The sequence below is a fragment of the Capricornis sumatraensis genome, chromosome 21 (genome assembly GCF_032405125.1).
Source record: "Capricornis sumatraensis isolate serow.1 chromosome 21, serow.2, whole genome shotgun sequence".
Taxonomy (NCBI): domain Eukaryota; kingdom Metazoa; phylum Chordata; class Mammalia; order Artiodactyla; family Bovidae; genus Capricornis; species Capricornis sumatraensis.
In genome coordinates, this window is record NC_091089.1 from 23,146,229 (window position 1) to 23,167,072 (window position 20,844).

General features: G+C 48.8%; 1 protein-coding gene across 2 annotated transcripts in view; it reads right to left on the reverse strand.

Annotated features, from left to right (window-relative positions):
- The window catches only part of FHOD3 (formin homology 2 domain containing 3), a 529,299-nt gene that overhangs the window by 49,736 nt on the left and 458,719 nt on the right, over window positions 1-20,844 (reverse strand). For both annotated transcript variants that reach the window (XM_068993855.1, XM_068993854.1), the window contains 2 exons: window positions 17,886-18,766; window positions 4,263-4,421 (listed from right to left, as the gene is read on the reverse strand). In XM_068993855.1, coding sequence (XP_068849956.1) covers window positions 4,263-4,421; window positions 17,886-18,766 — 1,040 coding nt within the window. The remainder of the gene's footprint in view (window positions 1-4,262; window positions 4,422-17,885; window positions 18,767-20,844) is intronic.

The window sequence follows — 20,844 nt, forward strand, 5'->3', positions numbered from 1 at the left end:
ACAATTCAAAAGCATCAGTTCTTCGGCACTCATCTTTCTTTATGGTCCAACTCTCACATCCATTCATGACTACTGGAAAAACCACAGCTTTCACTAGATGGACCTTTCCCGGCAAAGTATGATACCTCAGGGACATTTTATATGGGAAAATATCATTAATGCAACTTAGGGATGGGCCCCAATCGTATTCTAAAATTTAATACTCTTATGAAGAATGACTTTCTTAATGAAGTTAGTTAATTACTCCTGTGGGTTTTCATGATGAGTCAGATACACAACATGGAGTTGCCAAGCAGGATGTCAGTGAATACATCCTAATCACGTCCGGGTACACAGAGGCTTCATGCAGCCCCATTAGGCCATGGTGCCAGGCTACAGAGCAGATGGTTTAGCAAAAGGCCATTTGGGTATAAGCTGGAAATCATATTAGTAAAGATCTGTAAGGACATGACTGTCATCTCTTCTCAGCCCTGATATAACTTCTGAACAACAAGGCTAGACAATAAGCTCTGGGAGACTGACTCTGCACAGGATGGACACCATCTCTGCCCCCGAGGGCCCCTAGATCAGTGGTCACAGGCAGCAGGTAACAACTGGGAGAGCCTGGGTTACAGATTCCCCATGAGGAGTGGTTTCTGCTGGACTCTTCTCAGCTATAACCGACAAGCATTGCAAATACACACTCTCTGTGCATTCACTCAGGCAGCTTCAGAGAAGCGGTTCTCAGTCAGGGTGATTCTGCCCCATGGTATGTTGACACCATCTAGGAGACATTCTGGGTTGTCACCACTGGGGCAGTGCTACTGGCATCCTGTGGACAGAGGTCAAGGATCTGTGAACACCCTACAAAGCACAGAGCAGCCCCTACAATGAAGAACTGTCCAGCACAGAATGGCAACAGAGCCATAGCCGAGAAACCCTGTTCCAGTGAAAAGTGTGACAAAAATGTGTAACTCCATGTTAATGACTATATATGATCTATTAAAAAGCAGAGGTATTACTTTGCCAACAAAGGTCCATCTAGTCAAAGCTACGGTTTTTCTAGTCATCATGTATGGATGTGAGAGTTGGACTATAAAGAAAGCTGAGTGCCGAACAAATGATGCTTTTGAACTGTGGTGTTGGAGAATCCCTTGGACTGCAAGGAGATCTAACCAGTCCATCCTAAAGGAGATCAGTCCTGAATATTCATTGGAAGGATTGATGAAGCTGAAACTCCAATACTTTGGCCACCTGATGTGAAGAACTGACTCATTTGAAAAGCCCCTGATGCTGGGAAAGATTGAAGGCAGGTGGAGAAGGGGATGACAAAGGATGAGATGGTTGGATGGCATCACCGACTCAATGGACATGAGTTTAAGTAAACTCCGGGAGTTGGTGATGGACAGGGAGGCCTGGTGTGCTGCAGTCCATAGGGTCGCAAAGAGTCGGACATGACTGAGCGACTGAACTGAACTGAACTGATGACCTACCGAGGCCTCACGACACAGCAAAGTCTCAGGAAGGGTTAGGCAGTGTGTTCCGCAGCCGTATTTGTTTGCTGTACGTCATATCAGACAGAGGAAAACGGTAGGCAGCACTGTGATGCAGATTGCAATGTCCCAGGTGCCTCCTCACTCCCCTTTCGGATTCCCTCTTGTTCTTCTCTGTGGGTGAGTCCAGACCCAGAGAGTCCACCTGGGCTGGCCACCCCCAGAACTGGCCCGTGGTTTGCACTTCAGACTCAGGCTCTAGAAACCACATTTCAGTTAGACCTCTTGCTGGCTTGTGAACTTGGGCACAGACAGACTAACTTTGGGATGCACCCTCTTCAACTTTAAGATGAGGAACGTAACAGGATGCACCTCGTAAGGTTCTGATGAGCCTCTGTGAGCAGCCCTGCTTGGCGTCTGGCCTGGAGGAGGAAACCCGTGAAAGTCCAGTTCATTAATGTGCTGCTGCTCCTCTATTTGTCATCATTACTTTTCCATAATCATTCCTTCCTGGCGCAAAAAGGTGCTCAGCTGGAAACCAGTCAGAAAAGGAAAAAGTCATCTGATTCATTCTAAAGTCTGAGTAACCTATTGTATCTGAAACTTCCCCTACCCAGGGAGACTGACATTTTGGGACAGAACAAAGGCAAAACCAAAGGAATCTGTCTCTTTTGATGGACTTTCAAGTTCTCATGGCAAGAAGGGGAAATATTTTTAAAAGGGGAAGTTGTCATTTTTTCCTTCAATCAAGCTGCCTCTGGCTGCATTTGAAGGCTCTCTATGTATGAATCTGAAGCTTCTGCAATCTTTCAAAGATCCTGTGGAGTAAACAGGATGGCCAATCACACACTAGCACCTACATGTCACCTGCTTGTGTGAGAGACACTTTGCACTTGATTTGAGCCAACTGGCAGCCCCCACCTGCCCGATGGACATGAATGCTCTTCTCCCTTGTTGCTCTGGGCGCCCCAGGGTGAAGCTGCCCCATACTGAGGCCAGGCCTGCCCCCTCCTTTCCCACTGCCTGGCAGCTGCCTCAGTGTCCCCCCTCTGTATTTGCCTGCTGTCTCCTTTGGGCCCCCTCTCCGTCTGACACGTCCCCTCACTCCCTGCCTGTGCTGCCTGGCCTGACTCCAGGGCTCCGGCCCTACTCTCTCTCCAGCCAGCGGCCAGGGCACGTCCCTCGTCATACCTGCTCCTGGCACAGGCCATGTGGGTGCTTCCAGAGGCAGAGCTGTTCAGGCCTTGTGCTCGTTTCCCAGGTTTGCTATAACCAAGCATCGCAAACTCGGGGGTTTCAAACCAGGGGAATGTGTTCCCTCACAGCCCGAGAGACTAGAAGTCTAACATCAAAGTGTCTGCAGGGCGATGCTCTTTCTGAAGACTCAAGGGGAGGATCTTTCCTTCCCTCTTCCTCGCTTCTAGAAGTTGCAGGCACTTCTTGGTGTCCCTTGCCTTGTAAGCACATCCCTCCAGCTTCTGCCTCCATCATTCCACAGTATTCCCCTCTGGGTGTCCTCGGTGTTCACATGGCCTTCCCCTCGCTGTGTCTGTGTCCAAACTTCTCTCTTCTTAGAGGGGCTGTCAGCCAGTGGAGCAGGGCCCACCTTAATCCAGGATGACCTTATCTTAGCTTGATCACGCCTGCAAAGACCCAACTTCCAAATAAAGTCACATTCTAAGGTTCTGGGTAGCATGGATCTTGAAGTCTGTACTCAATCCAGTACAAACCTCTAGGAACACATCTTCTGTTGTGGAGGCCTCTGCTTTCCAAAGCACAAGGCACGCCTGCCCACCTGGGTTCAGGTACCACTTTGCCCCAAGGCCTCCATCACCCCCTCCCACACTCAGGCCTGAGGGTGCATCTGGCACAGCCCCCCAGCCCTTCTTCACTTCCAACTCTCCTGCTGAAGCCCCTCTGCCTCACTGCAGCCAGCCTTCACTGGCTTCCTTCACTCTCGAGTCTTCAAATGAGACTGGGTATGTGGGAACCTCCAGTACAGAGATGCTTTCAAGGAATCCAGGGCTCCTTGCCAACAGGAGGCGGCGTTGGCTGCCACCAATGTCATGACGCAGTGTCCTGAGATTCCCCACTCTACCCGGTGGGTCCCCAGGCCGGTCACGCCCCTGGAGGCATCTGTGGGCCAAGCCACTGGCTCCACTCACTCTTTCTCCATTATTAGAAGAGGAGATTGAACTTCCCACAAACGGACACCAGCCCACAGTGGAGGGTGCTGGACCCTGGCAGAGCAGGGGGGCTGAGGCTCCAGCTGGGGTGCCCACCAGTCACGCAGTCACAGCCAGGACAGCCAAACACTCTCCACTTGTGCCACTCAGACCAACAGACACTGAGGACCCAGTTGGCTTGGGCTCCCCAGGTGAGCAAATGAAACCCATCTCTACACACCACAACGGGCGCCAAGAGAGCAACAGAGCCATTTACACGGAGGCGAGCGTGCACAGACAAGCCTACTTTTAAGACTGTTCACGAAACGTATTTGGTTTGAAAGGATGTGAACGAAGGCATTCCAGTGCCCCGTGTAGGCTGTCAAGTTCTTCTGCGTCGAGGCAGGCAGAGTGTGGTCAGAAGGAAGTTAATGAATGAACCTGATCTTCCCAATAAGCAAAGTGGGGTTTCTTCCCACCTCCCCCTCAAGAAGTTAAAAAAAGGATGTGACTATTCAGAGTCTGGCTGAGACAAAACAGTGGCAAGCCACCCTGTGGAGAAAGAAAGTCACATGGGACAGTAATGCAACAGAACATAAATAACACTCTGCCGAGCTCCTCTTACCTCAATCCCTTCTTTGTTTAAGGCATATTCATCAAAATTCAAAATGGCTATCTTAATCGTTCTTGGAGGGGGCAGGACCGTCAGGCCAATATTAATAGCATTGCTCCTCTTGGAGTCCAGGACAATGATCTCCTGCTTTTTTCCATCTGCAGCCGTTTTCTTGTGATAAAATAAGGAGAATCCAAGATTAATGCCTCATCTTTGGTCCCCTATTAAAAATAAACTCACGACTTATTTAGAGATGAAAACAAATGGCCCTGGTTCAGCTCAGAGAGGGTCTGGCTACTGCTCAGCAGCACGGCGGAGGTCAGGGATTAGCCCCGAGAAGCCGCCAAGAGGGGGGCAGCCATGGAACTTCTCGAGTCAGACACATTACAAAATAAAATTGATTTTCCTTCAATTGGGAAAAAATGTGATATTTTGCAAGGAGGAGAAAAAAAAAAAAAAGAAACACCCTGTTTTTTTCCATAGAAGCAGTGGAAACAGGATTCAGACCTTTCAGAGTTCCCTTCCTGCAGGCTGCGAGGTGTTGGAATGTGCCTTGGTTGGCCCTGGAGCTTGTGGTGCATGCCCAGAGATGGAGAAACCTGGTCCACGCACCAAGGAGACGGGAGCCAGGGGGGAACCCAGCATCGCTGGCGGGTCAGCCCTCTGCATCTCCGGGGCTCCTCTCGGCATCCCGCCCTGACACCTGAGCACTCTCCTGCCGCATTCACACATCTGGATGCAGCCCACCGGGCGGGTGAAGAGCAGTGAGGGATGGACTGGCAAAGAGGCCAAGGAGGGGGGCCGTGCCCCCTGCTGTCCCGGGCATCCTCGGAGCAGCCCCTGTCGCTAGCCTGGGGCTGGCACATGGCCAGAAGCTAGGAAGGGTGTAAGGTGCTGAGCCAGTTCTCACCTCTGCCCAGAGCTATGATGACAAGGTCCCCAACTTTCCCCTTCCACTCTCAGGAAATCAAGGGCAGGTGGAAATGGGGACAGGTGGAAGGAGGCCGGTCAGCAAGCTCCCTGAGCTATGCAGCCTCCCTTGGGGCCACAAGGCCTGGAGGTTGATGATTCTGATTCGTGAAACAAGCCCAGGGTGACGAGGATGGGTGAGACCATGCAGCATGCTGAGGGTGAGCTCACTGTGTGAGGGGCCCAGCTTCGGGGGAACAACTCACCTGGTGATGGAGGGGGTGAGGGTCTGGAAAAGCTGTCACAAGAGCTGGACCCTAAAGACTGTCTGGGACTAGCCTGGGGCTGGGGGAGACGGTGACGGAGAGGAGAGACTATTCCCTGGCCTTTGAATAGTTCCATGGAACTGCCAGGGATGAAGCTGGAGGTTGCCAGGGCCACATCAGGGGACTCCACGAGTCAGCTGCTCAGAACTCCTCTGCAGGCAGGTCCCAGCCAAGCAGCTGACGCCAGTCAGCCTCCTGCACTGAGGCCTCAGCCTCTCCTCTGAAGAGGGGAACCAGGCTGGGCCTGGTACAGCTGAGTGGCTGCTGTGGCACTAGAGGCTGGGAGCTGGCAAGGAGAAACTGGCTGTGGCCCCTTAAGTCCTACTGAGCCCTTCCAAACTCAATTGCTAATGTTCTATTTTAGGTCCTTAAATATGCATGTGGGACTAAATTACAATTTCTTCATGAAGAAAATAACTGAAAGCATCCCAGCCATTTGGGCACCTGGTGGCCAGAAGGAACAATGCCTGTGGGTGTGTCGTCGGCTTGGAACTGTGGGCTCTCAGGACACGTGGCATAAATGCACCCCTACCCTGCAGGGCAAGCTTGTCTTCTATATGTTTAAGCCAATAAGCTTATCAGGAGCTCCTGAAATGTAGCTGAAATCTACTTTAAAATATTGTTTGGGGGTTTCCCTGGTGGTCTGGTGGTTAACAGCCCACCTGCCAATGCAGGAGACACGGGTTCGATCCCTGGTCCAGGAAGATCTCACATGCCATGGAGCAACTAAGCGTGTGAGCCACAGCTACTAAGCCCGCGCTCCAGAGTCTGCAAGTTACAACTACTGAAGCCTGCGCACCTAGAAACCGTGCTCTGCAACAAGAGAAGTCACAGCAATGAGAAGCCCACACACGGCAACTAGACAGTGGCCTCCGCTCAAAGCAACCAGAGAAGAGCCTGTGCAGCAACGAAAACCCAGCACAGCCAAAAGTAAAGAAATAAAAATAAAATTACTAAAAAATATGTTACGTTGTTAGAATGCTAAGAAGGCATGAGAAAAGGTTTGACAAAATGCTGAAGAAGGGAATGAAGAGGGACGTGATGACCTGTGTGCCCACCTTGGGGCAGCAGGGTGCCCACTCTTCCAGGCACTGCTGGGGGCCTGCCCAACATTGAGTCCCTCTTCCCTGCTCACCAATAGGGCCTGGATTTCTTTCAGGCTGGTAATATGTTAGTGAAATCAATCACCTCCCTGGACCCTTTGCAGCTAAAGCTGGCAGTTTGGGTTTCTGTTTTCCTGCTTCAAAAGGGCTGGACCCTGAGCCATGCCTTTTGCCCTTCCTCCATCTTCCTGCCTACAATGTGAACATGAGGCCTGGAGGGGCAGCATCTCATGAGCGTAAGGAATGAGGCCTCATGGGTGACGGCATGGAAGACAGAAGCCTGGGACCTGGCACGGGAGAGGCACCGACCCAGAGCCGGACTCCAGCATAGGAGGCACTGACAGAAAGGCAAGGACTCCCCGGGAATCATTAGCCCCTAGACCCCCACCCATAGAGTTCCTGGGAGCCTGCAGAGATGCCTGAGCAGGCCCAGCCCCACTGCTGCGTTGTGCAAATGAGAGCGAGATGCCCACCCTGAGGGAGACACAGCCCCATGGCTCAGATTTCAGCCTGCCCCCCTCAGTCAGGGTCCACCTACAGCAAGCACTCAGGACAGTCCCAGGGGGTGGCTCTGAGCCTGACATGTCCTTTTCCTCGTTCTCAGCAGAACTCAGTTCACATCAATGGACACCCTCTGCTCTCATAAATCAAGACAAAGCCAGCCTCTGGGCATCCTGAGATAATGGGGAAGCTGTTTCTACAGATGACAGGTTTTCAGAGCACGTCCACCCACTTCGAGAAGGAAGGAATAAGAATTAGTCATATCTGAGGCTGAATTATTAACTCTCTGGATTTTATCCAAGAGGTATTTTAAATGCTCTTCTTCATAACTGAAACAGAGTGCGCTGGATGCCACTGACCCCTCAAGTGCCTTGGCAGCTGCTCTGCCCGAGATGAGGGTGAGTCACGTGGGCTTGCCCAACTGTCTCCTCCCCTCACAACAACCCACAGCGGCATCCGCAAGGACAAGCCAAAGTGCTCTGTGCCTGGGAGCACAAGCTGGTGTCAGGGATTCCATTATCAATTCTGATCCATTTCAATCCTCCAAGCTCCAGATCAGCAAGAGTGACCTGCACTATGTCCTTCACCTGGTCCTGTGTCTGAGTGACTGTCGGCCATCCTCTTCCACAAAGTCTCTCGTGTCCTGCCCTTCACTCCCCCACCTCCATCCCAAGCCCGACCCCTGGAGCCAGGAGCAATACAGGCCCTACTCGAAGGAAGTGACACAATTTTATTGAGAGTAATAAAAGAAGATGTGGGCAAACGAGAAACATCGTGTTCCTGAATAGGAAGTCTCCAGTGTTAAAAGGATGTTCATTATCTTGCCTCATAAAATTTATACACAAATAACATATTTATTATGCATGCAGGTAAAGAACCACCTGTAATGCAGGAGACCTGGGTTCGATCCCTGGGTTGGGAGATCCCCTGGTGAAGCGCATGGCAACCCACTCCAGTATTCTGGCCTGGAGAATCCCCATGAACAGAGGAGCTCACGGGCTATAGTCCATGAGGTCAGAAAGAGTCGGACGTGACTGAGCGGCTAAGCATAACACACAGCATATATTTAAAGTGATTCTAATCAAATTCCAAGAAGATATTTTTGGAATTTTAAAATATTCTAAAGTTACTATGAAAGAGTATATGTGTAAAAAGATCCATAAGTAGAAATAATATAATATCTATCCAATCAGCCATAAAAACTTTCTATAAAACTGATATAATTAATGTGTGGCATTGGCACTAAACAGCTATACTGATAATACAGACTAGAATAACAGAACAGAGAAAGCTGTCTATACAATGATCCAGGGCATTCCAACAAGACAGCAAAACCGTGAGTCACAATCCATTATGAAAGCCTGATTCTAATATGGAACCAAAGTTACTTTAAGTAAAAACAACCAGTACGGTAGATTAACATCACAACAGACTGGATTGACTGAGATCTTTCTTCTTAAAAACAAAACAAAACAAAAAACAGCAGAAAGCAAGAACACAGGCTTGCGTGGGAATGGCCAAGGGTCATCATGGTGGGGTTATGCCACACCTCATGAGACCCCATTATAAGTGATGATCCATGACAAAGCCTGAGCAAAGGCAGAAGAGGCTGAAAAGCAAACTCAGTCCCTCAACTGTCTCTTGTTGGTTGGCAGGGTATCTTCCCTTATTTATTATATTTTTTGCCTTTCTTTCAACTGTAGATCTCATTTCCTTAAATGGTATTTCCTGAGTGCTTATTAGGTGGCTACTTGAGTGGGGACATTTTTCATGGAGACCAACAAAAAATGTAGGGGGCCAGGATGCCACCGACAGCAATGATCAATCCTGGGGCAACAGGAAATAAGGGTATCTCCCTCAGTTCTTTGATAGAAGGTCAATCAGCCAAACCTGTGCCCTCAGGGCTCAAGAACTCACAGGGAGAAAAGGATGTTGACGGAGCAGCTATTCATCGGGTACCAGGTGCAGGATGCTGGACTTGGGGATGCTGAACATGAAAACTGGAATAATTGTCTCTGGGGTGAGATAGCTGCCCAGCTAAAGAGTTGTGCAAGATGGAGAGGGGAAACCAGGGTGGGCATGTCTCTGGACATGCAACTGACCCCAGTACTTCCAGAAGTTCTCAAGGTAAAAGAGGAACTTGCTTCTTGAAGGGCCAGGGGGCACTCTGGGAGGAGGTCAGGCTCTGCTTTGCTCCCAGAAAGCCTAGTGAAGCTGAACTTCTGAGCCGAACGAGGTGGCGACACCCAGAACCTCCTTCAAAGCAGCAACTCTCAGGGAGCCTCCAACATGCCAAGAGTTGCCCTCCCAGAAATACTGTCTCTGGAGAAATGCTTCAGGCTTGGACGGAATGTAGGGTTTTGTTTGTTCTTGACTTGGCCAAGAGGACTGCAGGGAGGGAGGAGAGGATGTAACAGCCAAAATGGAGAGAAACGGAGGTCACCCTCTATGGAAAGAGATACTGTCAAAGCTAGCAGAGACCTCTTAGAAGGGCTGGGAAGGAGGTCACTGAGGCAATTCAGCTCCTTTCCCCCAAACTGTCCAAGAGGGCTAAGGGTCCAGTTTCAGGAAGCAGAAGCGAGCCCCTCCAAGAGGATGCTTCAAACAGGCAGCACCCAAGGCCACAAGAGTCACAGAATTTCTGAGAAACACAGAGGGGATTCTCCATTTAAGCACTGATTGCTAACTGCCAGGGCTTAGGGGTGAGGGCTGGGACTTCTCTCTGCAGGCCTAGTGGAGCCCAGATTCACTTGGTGGTCAGCTCCCTGGGTTGGAGTGGGCCTTCTAGAACCAAGCAAGTCCAAGAGGTTGGGCCCTGCAAACTCAGCCACTCCAAGGGGCAGAAAGTCATCTACAACAAGAAGATTTTCTAGAACAGTTAAACCAGATATTCAGGTCCACTCAGCGGGACTGTGGGGCTACACCAATCCTGATGCTGGGATGGATGACCAGAGGCCTCAAAGAGAGGAGACAAGTATGTCAGGTTTTTGGATACAACAAAGTATTGCTTCCAAGAACAAGTCTTTCAGAATTTCTAAGTAAAGTGACAAACTTGATTCTGAATGGTTATGGGGGTAGGTGACCACCATGTGTGACCACAACATGATTTCGTTCAATATCCTGAGGGTAAGACCATCACTTCCCCTCATAATCATTCGGATTTGGAAAAGAAAAGGGTGAGCATTCAGGCAGCAGTTAGGAAAAGGTGGAAAGGAAGACTTTAATGCTAAATAGTAGTCCTTAAACTTAGAGGCTAATTTAAAATCTCACACTAGAATCTCAGGAAAGTCATGTGAGGCAAAGTATAAGAAAATCAATAGCATAAAAAATGAAGACCTGTCAGCACAGCACAAAAGTACATTCTCCCCTGTTGCCCTGGGTCTACTCAACAACCCCAGGAGGTCAGGCCTACAGGCTCAGGCCTGGCTTCTCCACCACACCCCACCCATAATTAAAAACAGGCTCAGAGAAGTCTACTGACTTGCTCTAAGTCACACAGAGGTAGAGTCCAGACCAAATGAAATTTGAAATTGCAGTAGCAAAGCACAAGGACCATTGAGGAGAAAGAGAGAGTCTTTTTCAAAAAATGGCAAGCTTTCAAAAATCCCCAAGGGAAGAGAAGGAAGAAGTGTCCAGAGCGTGAACTTGAAAGGAGCCAAAACAAAATGGAATCTGGGGATCACAGGAGCCCTGAAGGGTAACGGAAAATATCCAGAGCAGCAAATCACTCAGGTGAGTCAGCTGGGGTCTGACCCATTCCCACCCTGGCGACCTGGGCAAGTCACTGCCCCACTCTGTACCTCCTGTTCTTTCTGGGACCCAATCTCCCAGGGTTTGTTAGGAGGATGAAATAAGACAATGGATGTAAATCAGTGAGAGAAACACTCAGCCTCTGGTAAGCATGACAGAAGTGTCTGCTAGGACTATTAGAATAGTATTACTGAGACTTCCCTGGTGGTGCAGTACAAAAGAATCTGCCTGCCTGCCAATGCAGGGGACATGGGTTCAGTCCCTGGTCTGGGAAGATCCTGCATACCGCTGAATAACTAAGCTTGTGAGCCACAATTACTGAAGCCCTGAAGCCTGTGCTGCACAACGAGAAGTCAGGCAACAAAGAGAGGACCCTACTCACCGTGACTAGCAAAAGCCCGAGCAAAGCAATGCAGATCCAGCATGGCCATAAACAAATGAATAATAAAAAAAAAAGAATAGTATTATTGGTACGGATACATGTAAAGTACTTAGGCCAATACCTGGAAAATAGTGTTTTAGTTCCTTTCACTATTGGCTCTTTTTTTAAAAAATCATTTTTAACCTAATGATATTATATTTTAAAAATATAGGGTTTATCAATGCATGTTTTTCATAACTAACACATGTACTACATTTACTGACGACAGGCACCCAGGTACATGGGAGCGTCAGATCAGAGCAGTGTCCCCACCCCAATAGTGACAGCTCCAGGGGGAAGTGGAGGGACTTGGTTCTCAATTTAGCCTCCAGGGCTGCTTCCCAACATGGGCAACTCCCTCGGAGCTTCCTGAAATGAACTCGTGGATGCTCATGAGAGTCTGCACGGACCCCCAGGAATATGGAGCCCCTGAGTGGGGAGCAGATCTAGTAGTGAGTTACCTGGAGTGGGTCTGAAGGTCTCCTTGCAGAGGAGATGGTAGTGAACGTCCTGCTTTCTGTTTTCAAGGAGGAGAATATTAAGGTTATTTCCACATGCTAAATTCCCTCTGAGGCCAAAGACTGGACTCCAGGACTAATGGAAAGGGGCATTCTGGAGAAGAGAACAGGACAGTCTCCTTCTGGGCCAGGAGACTTGGCTGCCTCCTTGGCTGAGGGCAGAATGGGCAAACGTTAACTTACCACCTCCTACTGGGAGAAACTCAACATCATTTATCTAAGGAGGAAACATGTCTGATCAACCTACTCCGATTTCTGAAGGAAAACCAGGAAATGTAATTTATTTAGGCCAGTGCTTTGCAATTTTGGGGATACAAGGGGCACTTTTAAAGAACAGTGATGCCTGGGTTCCATCTCAGAGGTCCTGACCTCCTTGATTAGGAGTGGGCACAGGAGCACAGAGGTCTAAAAGATGTGAGTGTGACCAGTCACCAACTTGGACTTGCAAAAAGTCTCAAGGCTTGAGACGGGATTGTTGGGTGAGTAAAAAGTTGTTCTTTCAGAAAGAATACAATTTAAAAATAGGCAATGAAAGGCAGGGATCAGAGAACATTTCTTAGGATATAAAATCAGGGTTCCCCCCGCATCCCCACCCCTGCCATTCAAAGATGCAGCAAGGTCTGATCTTGCCACTTTCATGAATGATGTGGAATAATGTCCCCACAGCTAGAGATGATGCAGGAAGTTTTCACTGATGCTAAAAGGAGTCTGAGATGCCCAACAGATGTCAGGGTCATCCCAGCCCTGGGAGCTGAGCTGTCAGTGACCGAGAAAGCATCCTTCCACACTTGGGGGTTAATGAGCTCCGTGAAGCTCTGGCGTTGAGCACAGTGGGCTCCTGAAGACACGGCACACGTTGTGCCATTGCTAACCCCATGCAACCAGATCATGGGTGTGGTACTTGGAAATAAACACAAAACCCTGCTCCATCTCTGCGCACAGCCGTGGGGCTTCTGCCGTGGCATGCCATGATAAAGACAGCTAAGGTCCAGAGTAGGGCCACCGTGAAGGCACAAACTTACACGTAGCGGGAGAGGATGAAGCAAGCAGAGTAGGGAGGAGAGCTTGGGCAAAGATTGTAGAGGCTCGCAGTCCAGGCAGGTGGACAGGGCTTGCCTTCCAAAGTTTTTTGACATGCTGCCACGGAGGATCACGGCTTTGAGTTTTTAAAGAGCAATTTTACTAGCAGTAAAGGATGCGGTTTTAAAAAGTGGATATTCAGCACACAGAACTTATCATCCCAGAGGGTGCAGTGACTGAAAATAGAAACCGGGATAAGGACATGATTTATTAAGAGAACTCAGAGTCTTGGAGAATACTGCTAAGTTTGAGAATATTTCCATGAAAGGCGACCGACCTCTCAAAATGCTTGTCAGCATCACTGTCACAAACCCCAGGGCTGGCTCAGTGAGGCACCAGTTCTAGAAATGGGAAATCATTCCTCCTCACTCCCTGCTAGCTGCCAAAAGGGTGACGCCACAGGATATTTTCAAAACTGTCCGCTGAAAAAGTGTCCACGATAGTGATGCCACAATACAGCTATCATAACGATGTGACTGCTATGAGATTTTCCCAAGTTCTGTAATGAGGGAGATATATATCGGAAAGCATGAAGGCAAAAGGCAGAACAACAACAAAAATGCCATGAAAGGGAGTATGAAAGTGAACATCACTCAATCGCGTCCGACTCTTGGAGATCCATCCCACGGACTATGTAGTCCATGGAGTTCTCCAGGCCAGAATACTGGAGTGGGTAGCCGTTCCCTTTTCCAGGAGATCTTTCCAACCCAGGGATCGAATCCAGGTCTCCTGCATTGCAGGCAGATTCTTTACCAGCTGAGCCACCAGGGAAGACCAAGAATATTGGAGCGGTAGCCTTCCCTTCTCCAGGGTATCTTCCCGACCCAGGAATCAAACTGGGGTCTCTTGCATCGCAGGCAGATTCTTTACCAACTGAGCTAACAGGGAAGCCTAAATAAAAGCTGAAAAACCTTCAGTTAGGAATAACATTTCTGTGGAACTGGCCAGAACAGGCTTGCTTATTGGTAAAATTAGAAAAAAAAAAAAAAGTTAATTTCCCATTTTGGCTCTTTACAGCAGAGGCCAACCATCAAACAGTTACATTTCCAATGTTACTATAGTTTATCCAGTAATCTAACTGAGAGACTTTTGAGAGGTGAAGAGAGTGCTGTTAATAATTCCACTGGGACCCCCGCTTACATGGGGACCATCCTAGATAAGGATGGTCCCAAAGTTGGGCTTGGAATTTCCAGGCAGAATTCAGGTTTTCTGAGGGTGCTGTTAAACAAAATAACATTCCCTTATGATCTGAATTCACATAAAGCATAGGATGATTTTCTTCCTTTCTCTGGAGAATAAAACAGAGGTGGGGGAGGGGTGAAGTCAACGTGGAGAATGATGGTGGGAGCAATGCCCCCCTCATTGGTGCTTTATTTTTCACTTTAAATCAATGGTTCATAGCTTTGGTTGAGTCCCGGGGGAGCCTTTCAAAATAACCCAGGCTGGGGCTTACCCCAGACAAAATAAATCATCTCTGAATTTTCTTAAAAAGTCACTACTAGTAGTTTATGAAATGGTTTGAAACTTCAAGGTAAATAAAGTCGAACAAATGTCTCCAAATCCATTCCAGAGGCCCCTCCCCACAGGAAAGCAATGAACTCAGGTGAGTAAGACAGCCATGAGTCCCCAAAGGTCAAGCCAGGTCCCTTCTTCCTTCCGGGCCCCTCTTCGGCCCCACATCTTCCGTGGTCTGTCTGGATCCGGGGATGTAAAAGCTGCCCTTTGGAAGGAAGAGGGACTTGGCTGCCCTAGATGAGGCATACAGCTTGGAAGGCCACTTCCTGGGGCTTCAACTCTGGGGTCCTTTCAACCGTCTCTTATGCGGAAGGAATGATGCTAAAGCTGAAACTCCAGTACTTTGGCCACCTCATGCAAAGAGTTGACTCATTGGAAAAGACTCTGATGCTGGGAGGGATTGGGGGCAGGAGAAGAAGGGGCTGACAGAGGATGAGATGGCTGGATGGCATCACTGACTCAATGGATGTGAATCTGAGTGAACTCTGGGAGTTGGTGATGGACAGGGAGGCCTGGTGTGCTACGATTCATGGGGTTGCAAAGAGTCAGACACGACTGAGCGACTGAACTGAACTGAACTGAACTGATGCCCTTCTCCACATCTTAGACCAACAGCAAAAACACAATATGATCAAATGTAATACAAAATTTCTGTCTTTCTCCACAACACATAATTAAAGCTATTGGATTAAAAAGCTATACATATAGTCTCCAGGCAAGAATACTGGAGTGGGTAGCCATTCCCTTCTCCAGGGGATCTTTACCACCCAGGGATCGAACTCACATCTCCTGCACTGCAGGCAGATTTTTTTACTGTCTGAGCCACCAGGGAAGCCCATATGTATTTATAAACATATACATATATATGTATGTATAAATATGTACATATATATGTGTGTATGTATATTACCTGCTGAAAGAGAAAAGTAGATCCAATTCTAGAAACTATTTGGAAAGGAAATCACAAAGCACATCTCTCTGTTCTTATCGTCTCCATGAGGTGGTCACCCCAGCCTTGGATCTGGCACGTGAATCCCTAGGGGATGCCTCAGATGGTCACCACCATGCCCTGCAACACTGGTCTGGTGTAAGTTTTCTGATGGAAAGTACAACTGATTCCCTTTGCTCTGTGCTGCCCTGTGAAGCATATTTTATTTTTGATGCACTCTATTGTTCTTAATGGAAAACTTCTCATGAGCCAGAATTTGGAAGTAGCCATTTACAGCTGAGTTTTATGAACATCACAGTCAAGAATTAGAACCAAATGTAAAGCTGGTTATAGCTGTACAAGTCCACATAACAGATTCCACTCTCCAATTTGCATCCTCACCATTTGTAACATTTGTAAACAGTCTCTGCTCACATTTTCTAGCCACCCCCTCCCCAAAATAGGCTCCTGGGTCCCACTGCAGAACATTCTGGAACCAGGTAAATTTTCAACATGCTGCTTTCCTCTTATGCTCTCACTTTGTAAAAACCAGGTGAGCCTTTGTAGCTGGGCAATACAGGTTTTTAAGAGGTCACCACCTACTTCACAAAAGAGCTGACCTCTGGGCCACTGAGAGGGTGCCAACCAGGCTCCAGTCACTGATCACAAGTAGGACCAAGAGAAGAAGTGGGGGAGGTGAACCCGTTTGGGGTCTTCTCAAGGAAGCTTTTCACTTTGTCATTTCTTTAGTAAAAAATGAAGTCAGAAGTGCCTTCATTGCCAACTGGGACTCTTTAATTCCTCACCCCCTCAACCCCCAGTTAACAGCCAGCAATCTCTGAGGCTAAGGAGCAACCAGGACAAGCCCGGAGGGTCCAGGCAGCCAGAGGGGCTCACGTGGTAAGGAGTGGGATGAAGGAGATGGGCCAACCAGATCAGCGGGAGCAAGGGCACGTCCTGGGTGATCCAACTGCTGTTTTAACTGCGCCAGCCTTCTCCCAAATGGCAGGTCTGATGGTAAGAGTGGAAGGGGCCACGTGGGTGGCTCATCACCACACGTGGCCAGTCCTGGAAGTCAGGACACCTGATTGTGTCCTGCAATCGCACTTCTCGTGGCATTGTTTTCTAGAGAGAACAAGAGGGTTCTACTTCCAGCTGGGGGAAAGGACTGCCTGGCATGGCTTTCTCTTTTGGATCTTGGCAGTTGGATTTGTAAACAGGAAAAGGCTGGAATTCTGACTTGGGGGTGGGGTGGGGCTGGAAATGGATCAGATTCACAACCTTGTTGGAACTGGGCAGACACCAACTCGAGGGTAAAGGCCAACTCGGGAGGAGCAGCAGGTAGTTCCAGACCCATCTCCCCCACCCCACCCCCGACCCCAGTACAGGTTTTAACAGGAAGTCGACCTTTTAGAGCTCCCGGCCTAGCCTTTCAGCATCACACATGGTGACAGGCACAAACTCCATCCTCAGGTCCTTCTCGAAAGGATACTCCTGTCCTGAGGAGGCTTGCACACACTGTCTGATTCTAAATCGGAGCCTGGCCAGCGGATCAAGGAGCCCAACTCAGACAGTTTATACTCACCCAAAACGATGCTAAACAGAGCAACCCATAGAGCCGAAATTAATTTGCAATAGTAAGTTCTGACATATTTACTCTAAACTATCCTTTGAAAAGTGTTTTCTCTTACTTCAGGACCCTGAGAAGACAGTCTTAAACTTGTTTTAAAACTGAAATATACCTAGGATCACAAAGAGTTATTTTTTTAGATCAGTTCTCTAAGATAGGTAAAGGAGACCCTAATAAGGTAGTGAATCATCAGAAATAAAATCTGCGATCCAGTATCACACAGCCTTTTCTCAGTGCTCCTCAGTCATGACTTTACCTTTGATGCCCAGTAACTTCACAAACAAAGCTCTTCATTTATAAAAGTAGATAGGACATCTCTGTTAAAGACACTACACCAGCAATGCCCTCAGGGTTCTCAAACATCTATGAGAAATAAGAAATCTAGACACACGTATAATGTTTACAGCATGCTAACTAGATGGCTGTACAGAAGCATCCAGATAGTGGTAGAAAACTGACTCAGCCAGGGGATCAGCTGAAGAAATGTCCCATAGCCTACCGTCTTACAGCTGAGGTTTAAGCCACTATCATCCATAAACAATGCGAACAAACACATCCACAGAAAGAAGTCAGTGTGTTCGATAAACTAGCTAGGCTACTTCGCTCTAGTGAATGTCAACATTTGCCATCAGGCTACGCTAACAATCCCTGGGTAAGCACTGTTTGTTTGTTTTTTTTTCCTCCAGGTTATTAGGTTCTTAGAAAGCTACTTGCTTATTGGTGTTAATACGTTGCTAGCTTTGTTAGCAATAAAAGGTCCCTTCCTCATTTAGCTCACACCTAATGTGTGACACAGGGTACTGGATGAAAAGTCAGATTTTTATACCAACTGCCTTTTGAAGCAATTAGTAAGAGCAACACGAAGGGCATTTTATGTATAACAAGACTCTCCGGTCTACCCAACATCTGTAAGTAACCCAGCAAGTGAAGAGGCATGCTGGATGCAAGCGATACCTTGGAGACGGACAGTTCCTTCGATTTAGACTCAAACAGGTGCTCCAGCTTGGAGGTGTCCACCTTAATGGGTTCCAGTTTCGACCACAGGAATTCTCTGCAGCGGCCATTGTTCTTACACGGCCACTCAAAAGGCCGGACTTCGTTCCAGAACAGACGGATGGTCTTCTTTTTCTTGGTGAACGCTGGCTGACCCCTGGGTACCTGGGGCCACCCTAAGCCCTGAGGAGCGTTGAATACTGGAGGGGGAGCCAATAAATTACCGGGGACTGGAGGGGGAGGCACGCTGTCCAGCAGGGGTGGAGGGGGTGGGGGCGGCAGACCCAGAAAGGTGGGTGGGGGCGGGGGAGGTGGCCCTGGGGCCTCCGGGTGACCCAGGTCCACGTCCAGGACATCAATGTCATCCTCCTCACCCAGGTCAGTGAAATCCATGTCCTGGATTCTGAGCTCCCTGGGATTGGCCATGAGCTGGTCCCAGATGTAGTCAGATTCCGTCTTGGGCTGAGCTGATGTCTTCTCTGCGACCTTGTCATTGGGCTCCGCGTCAGGGGAGATGGACCCTCTCCCTAGGTCCCCACTGTTGAATTTCTCCGCGAAGGCTTTCACACTGCCCCGGTTGTCCAGACAGCCAACGTCCACCCTCTTGACGCTCTCATCCTGGGCCAGGGAACTGGCCTGCAGGGTGGATATCCGGCTGGCCAGGCTGGCTACAGCCTCTTCCCCCTGGGCGGTCCTCGCAGCCTCGCCCTCCCCCTTCTCCTCGTCATCCGCGGGCTTTCTGTTATGGGCATACAGCATGTCCAGCATGAACCGTTTGCTGGTGAGGATGTCGCCACACTGCTCATTTACACCGGCATCCTGAACACCCGTGGACCACAAACCTGAAAGTACACAGGAGAAAAAAATGAGAACATCACACCAGTCTCGATGCCATGAAAGAACCAACCAGGCAACCCGTGGGCATTTCACACAGGAGGAATCAGGAAGACCCAGAAAAAAAGCAATGGAAGGTCACGGTTGACAAGATGCTCTTGATCAGAAGGAGATGCTGTGTCACAGGGCCAATGGCCCACTCTAGGGACCCAACACTCTCGTAGGTGTGACGCGGCTTGTGGCTCAGGCCTAGGCTCATGGGAAAAAACTGCCCTGCCTTTTCTGCCCACCCATGATAGCTGGTCAGGGCCCACTCAGGGCAACCGCCCTAACTACACACAGGGAGTCAAGGAAATGCCCTCTCACCCACGGCAGGTACTGGAAAGGCTGCAGAATTACTCCTTTTTCCCCCGACTCCACCTCTGCATCAGTGAAGCCAAACTGCCTGGAGAAACGCACAGACCGTACCACTGGTCATACAGCCACCAGTCTTCAGGAGACCCTTAATGCTGCCTGGCGGCCCCATCCATGACCTCTCTTAGATGGCTTTCCATACACCTCCTCTTTCCTCTAGGCTCCCCTACTCAACTCATCCTCTGCAAGCATCGCCTTGCTTTCTGTTTCAAAAACTATTTAATAGACAAAGTCGGAGCTCTTCCAGGGCCTCCATTCTGCCTCCACTCACCCACCTGCACCTGAACACTGATCACGTCTGTCCTGTGACCACTGACCCCGTCCTCTTAGTGGGACTCATGTGCTCCCATGATTCTCCATCCTGCGTCTCCCATGCTCCTCCCACTAGGTCTTCCTACTGGTGTATAAACACTGTATAATTTTACCTGTTAAATGAAAACAAAAAACCTCACTTGATTCTACTTATCCCTCCAGCTATAATCCAAATTTTCTCCTTTCTTTTAAAGTAAAGCTGGGGCAGGGGAGGGAGAGTTAGGCAGTTTGGGAAGGTCACACACACACTGCTATATTCAAAATGGGTAACCAACAAGGACCTATTGTAGAGCACATGGAACACTACTCAAACTTACGTGCCAGCCTGGATGGGAGGGGAGTTGGGGGGAGAATGGATACATGTACACGTATGGCTGAGTCCCTTTGAGGTTCACCTGAAACTACCACAATGTTGTTCATCGGCTATACCCCAATACAAAATAAAAATTTTAAAGAAACAAACAAAAAATAAAGCTGCATATAAGAGTTGTTTTGCTGTTTCCAATTTCTCTCTTTATTCTCTCTTGAACCCAGTCTAATGAAGTTTTTGCTCTGTTTCAGAGATGCTCCTTTCTGGGTGACCCATGACCTTCCTGTCGCACTAGACGCAGCTGTGACGCTCTCACCCTTGACTCTCCTCCTTCACTTCTGGACGCTGTACTCAGCTGGTTTGCTGCCTTCTCTTTGGCTGCTCCTGGTCGGTCTCCTATGTTGGTTCCTCCTTATCTTTAACCTTTAAGAGTCTGGACCTCTTCTCTCCATCTACACTCCCTTTCCTAGCCTTCATCTCACCCAGTCTCAGGCCTTTAAATGCCATCTTCTGCCCCCAGTCCCACTCACCCAACCTGCTTCTCCTTCAGTCATTTCTGGTCTCAGTGTGGCCACTCCATCCATCCTTCACCCGTTCAATGTAATTGCTGCCAATTCCAAAAGCCTCAGAGTCATCCTCGACATTTTTTATTTTACTTTACAATATTTTATTGGTTTTGCCAAACATCAACATGAACCCACCACGGGTGTACACTGCTCTTTCATCCCACACAACAGAGTCCTGTTAGTTTAATCTTCACGTTGCATCCAGAATCCAATCACTTTTCTCATCACTACTCCTGCCACAACCTCAGTCTGAACTAGCGAGGTTGCTTACCAACAGGGGAGCATCCAGCTAATCTCAGCTTCCATGCTTGTCCCTCTACAGTGAACCCCACAGCCACGTGGGGTGACGTGTTGCAATGTCCAACTTACCTTTCTGCTCTAAGTCTGCCAACGGTGCCACATTTCACTGGGACAAAAAGCCGGTGACCTGTCAGTGTTCACAAGCCATGCGTGATCCCACCTTAATTTTTTTTCCTCCCTCTCC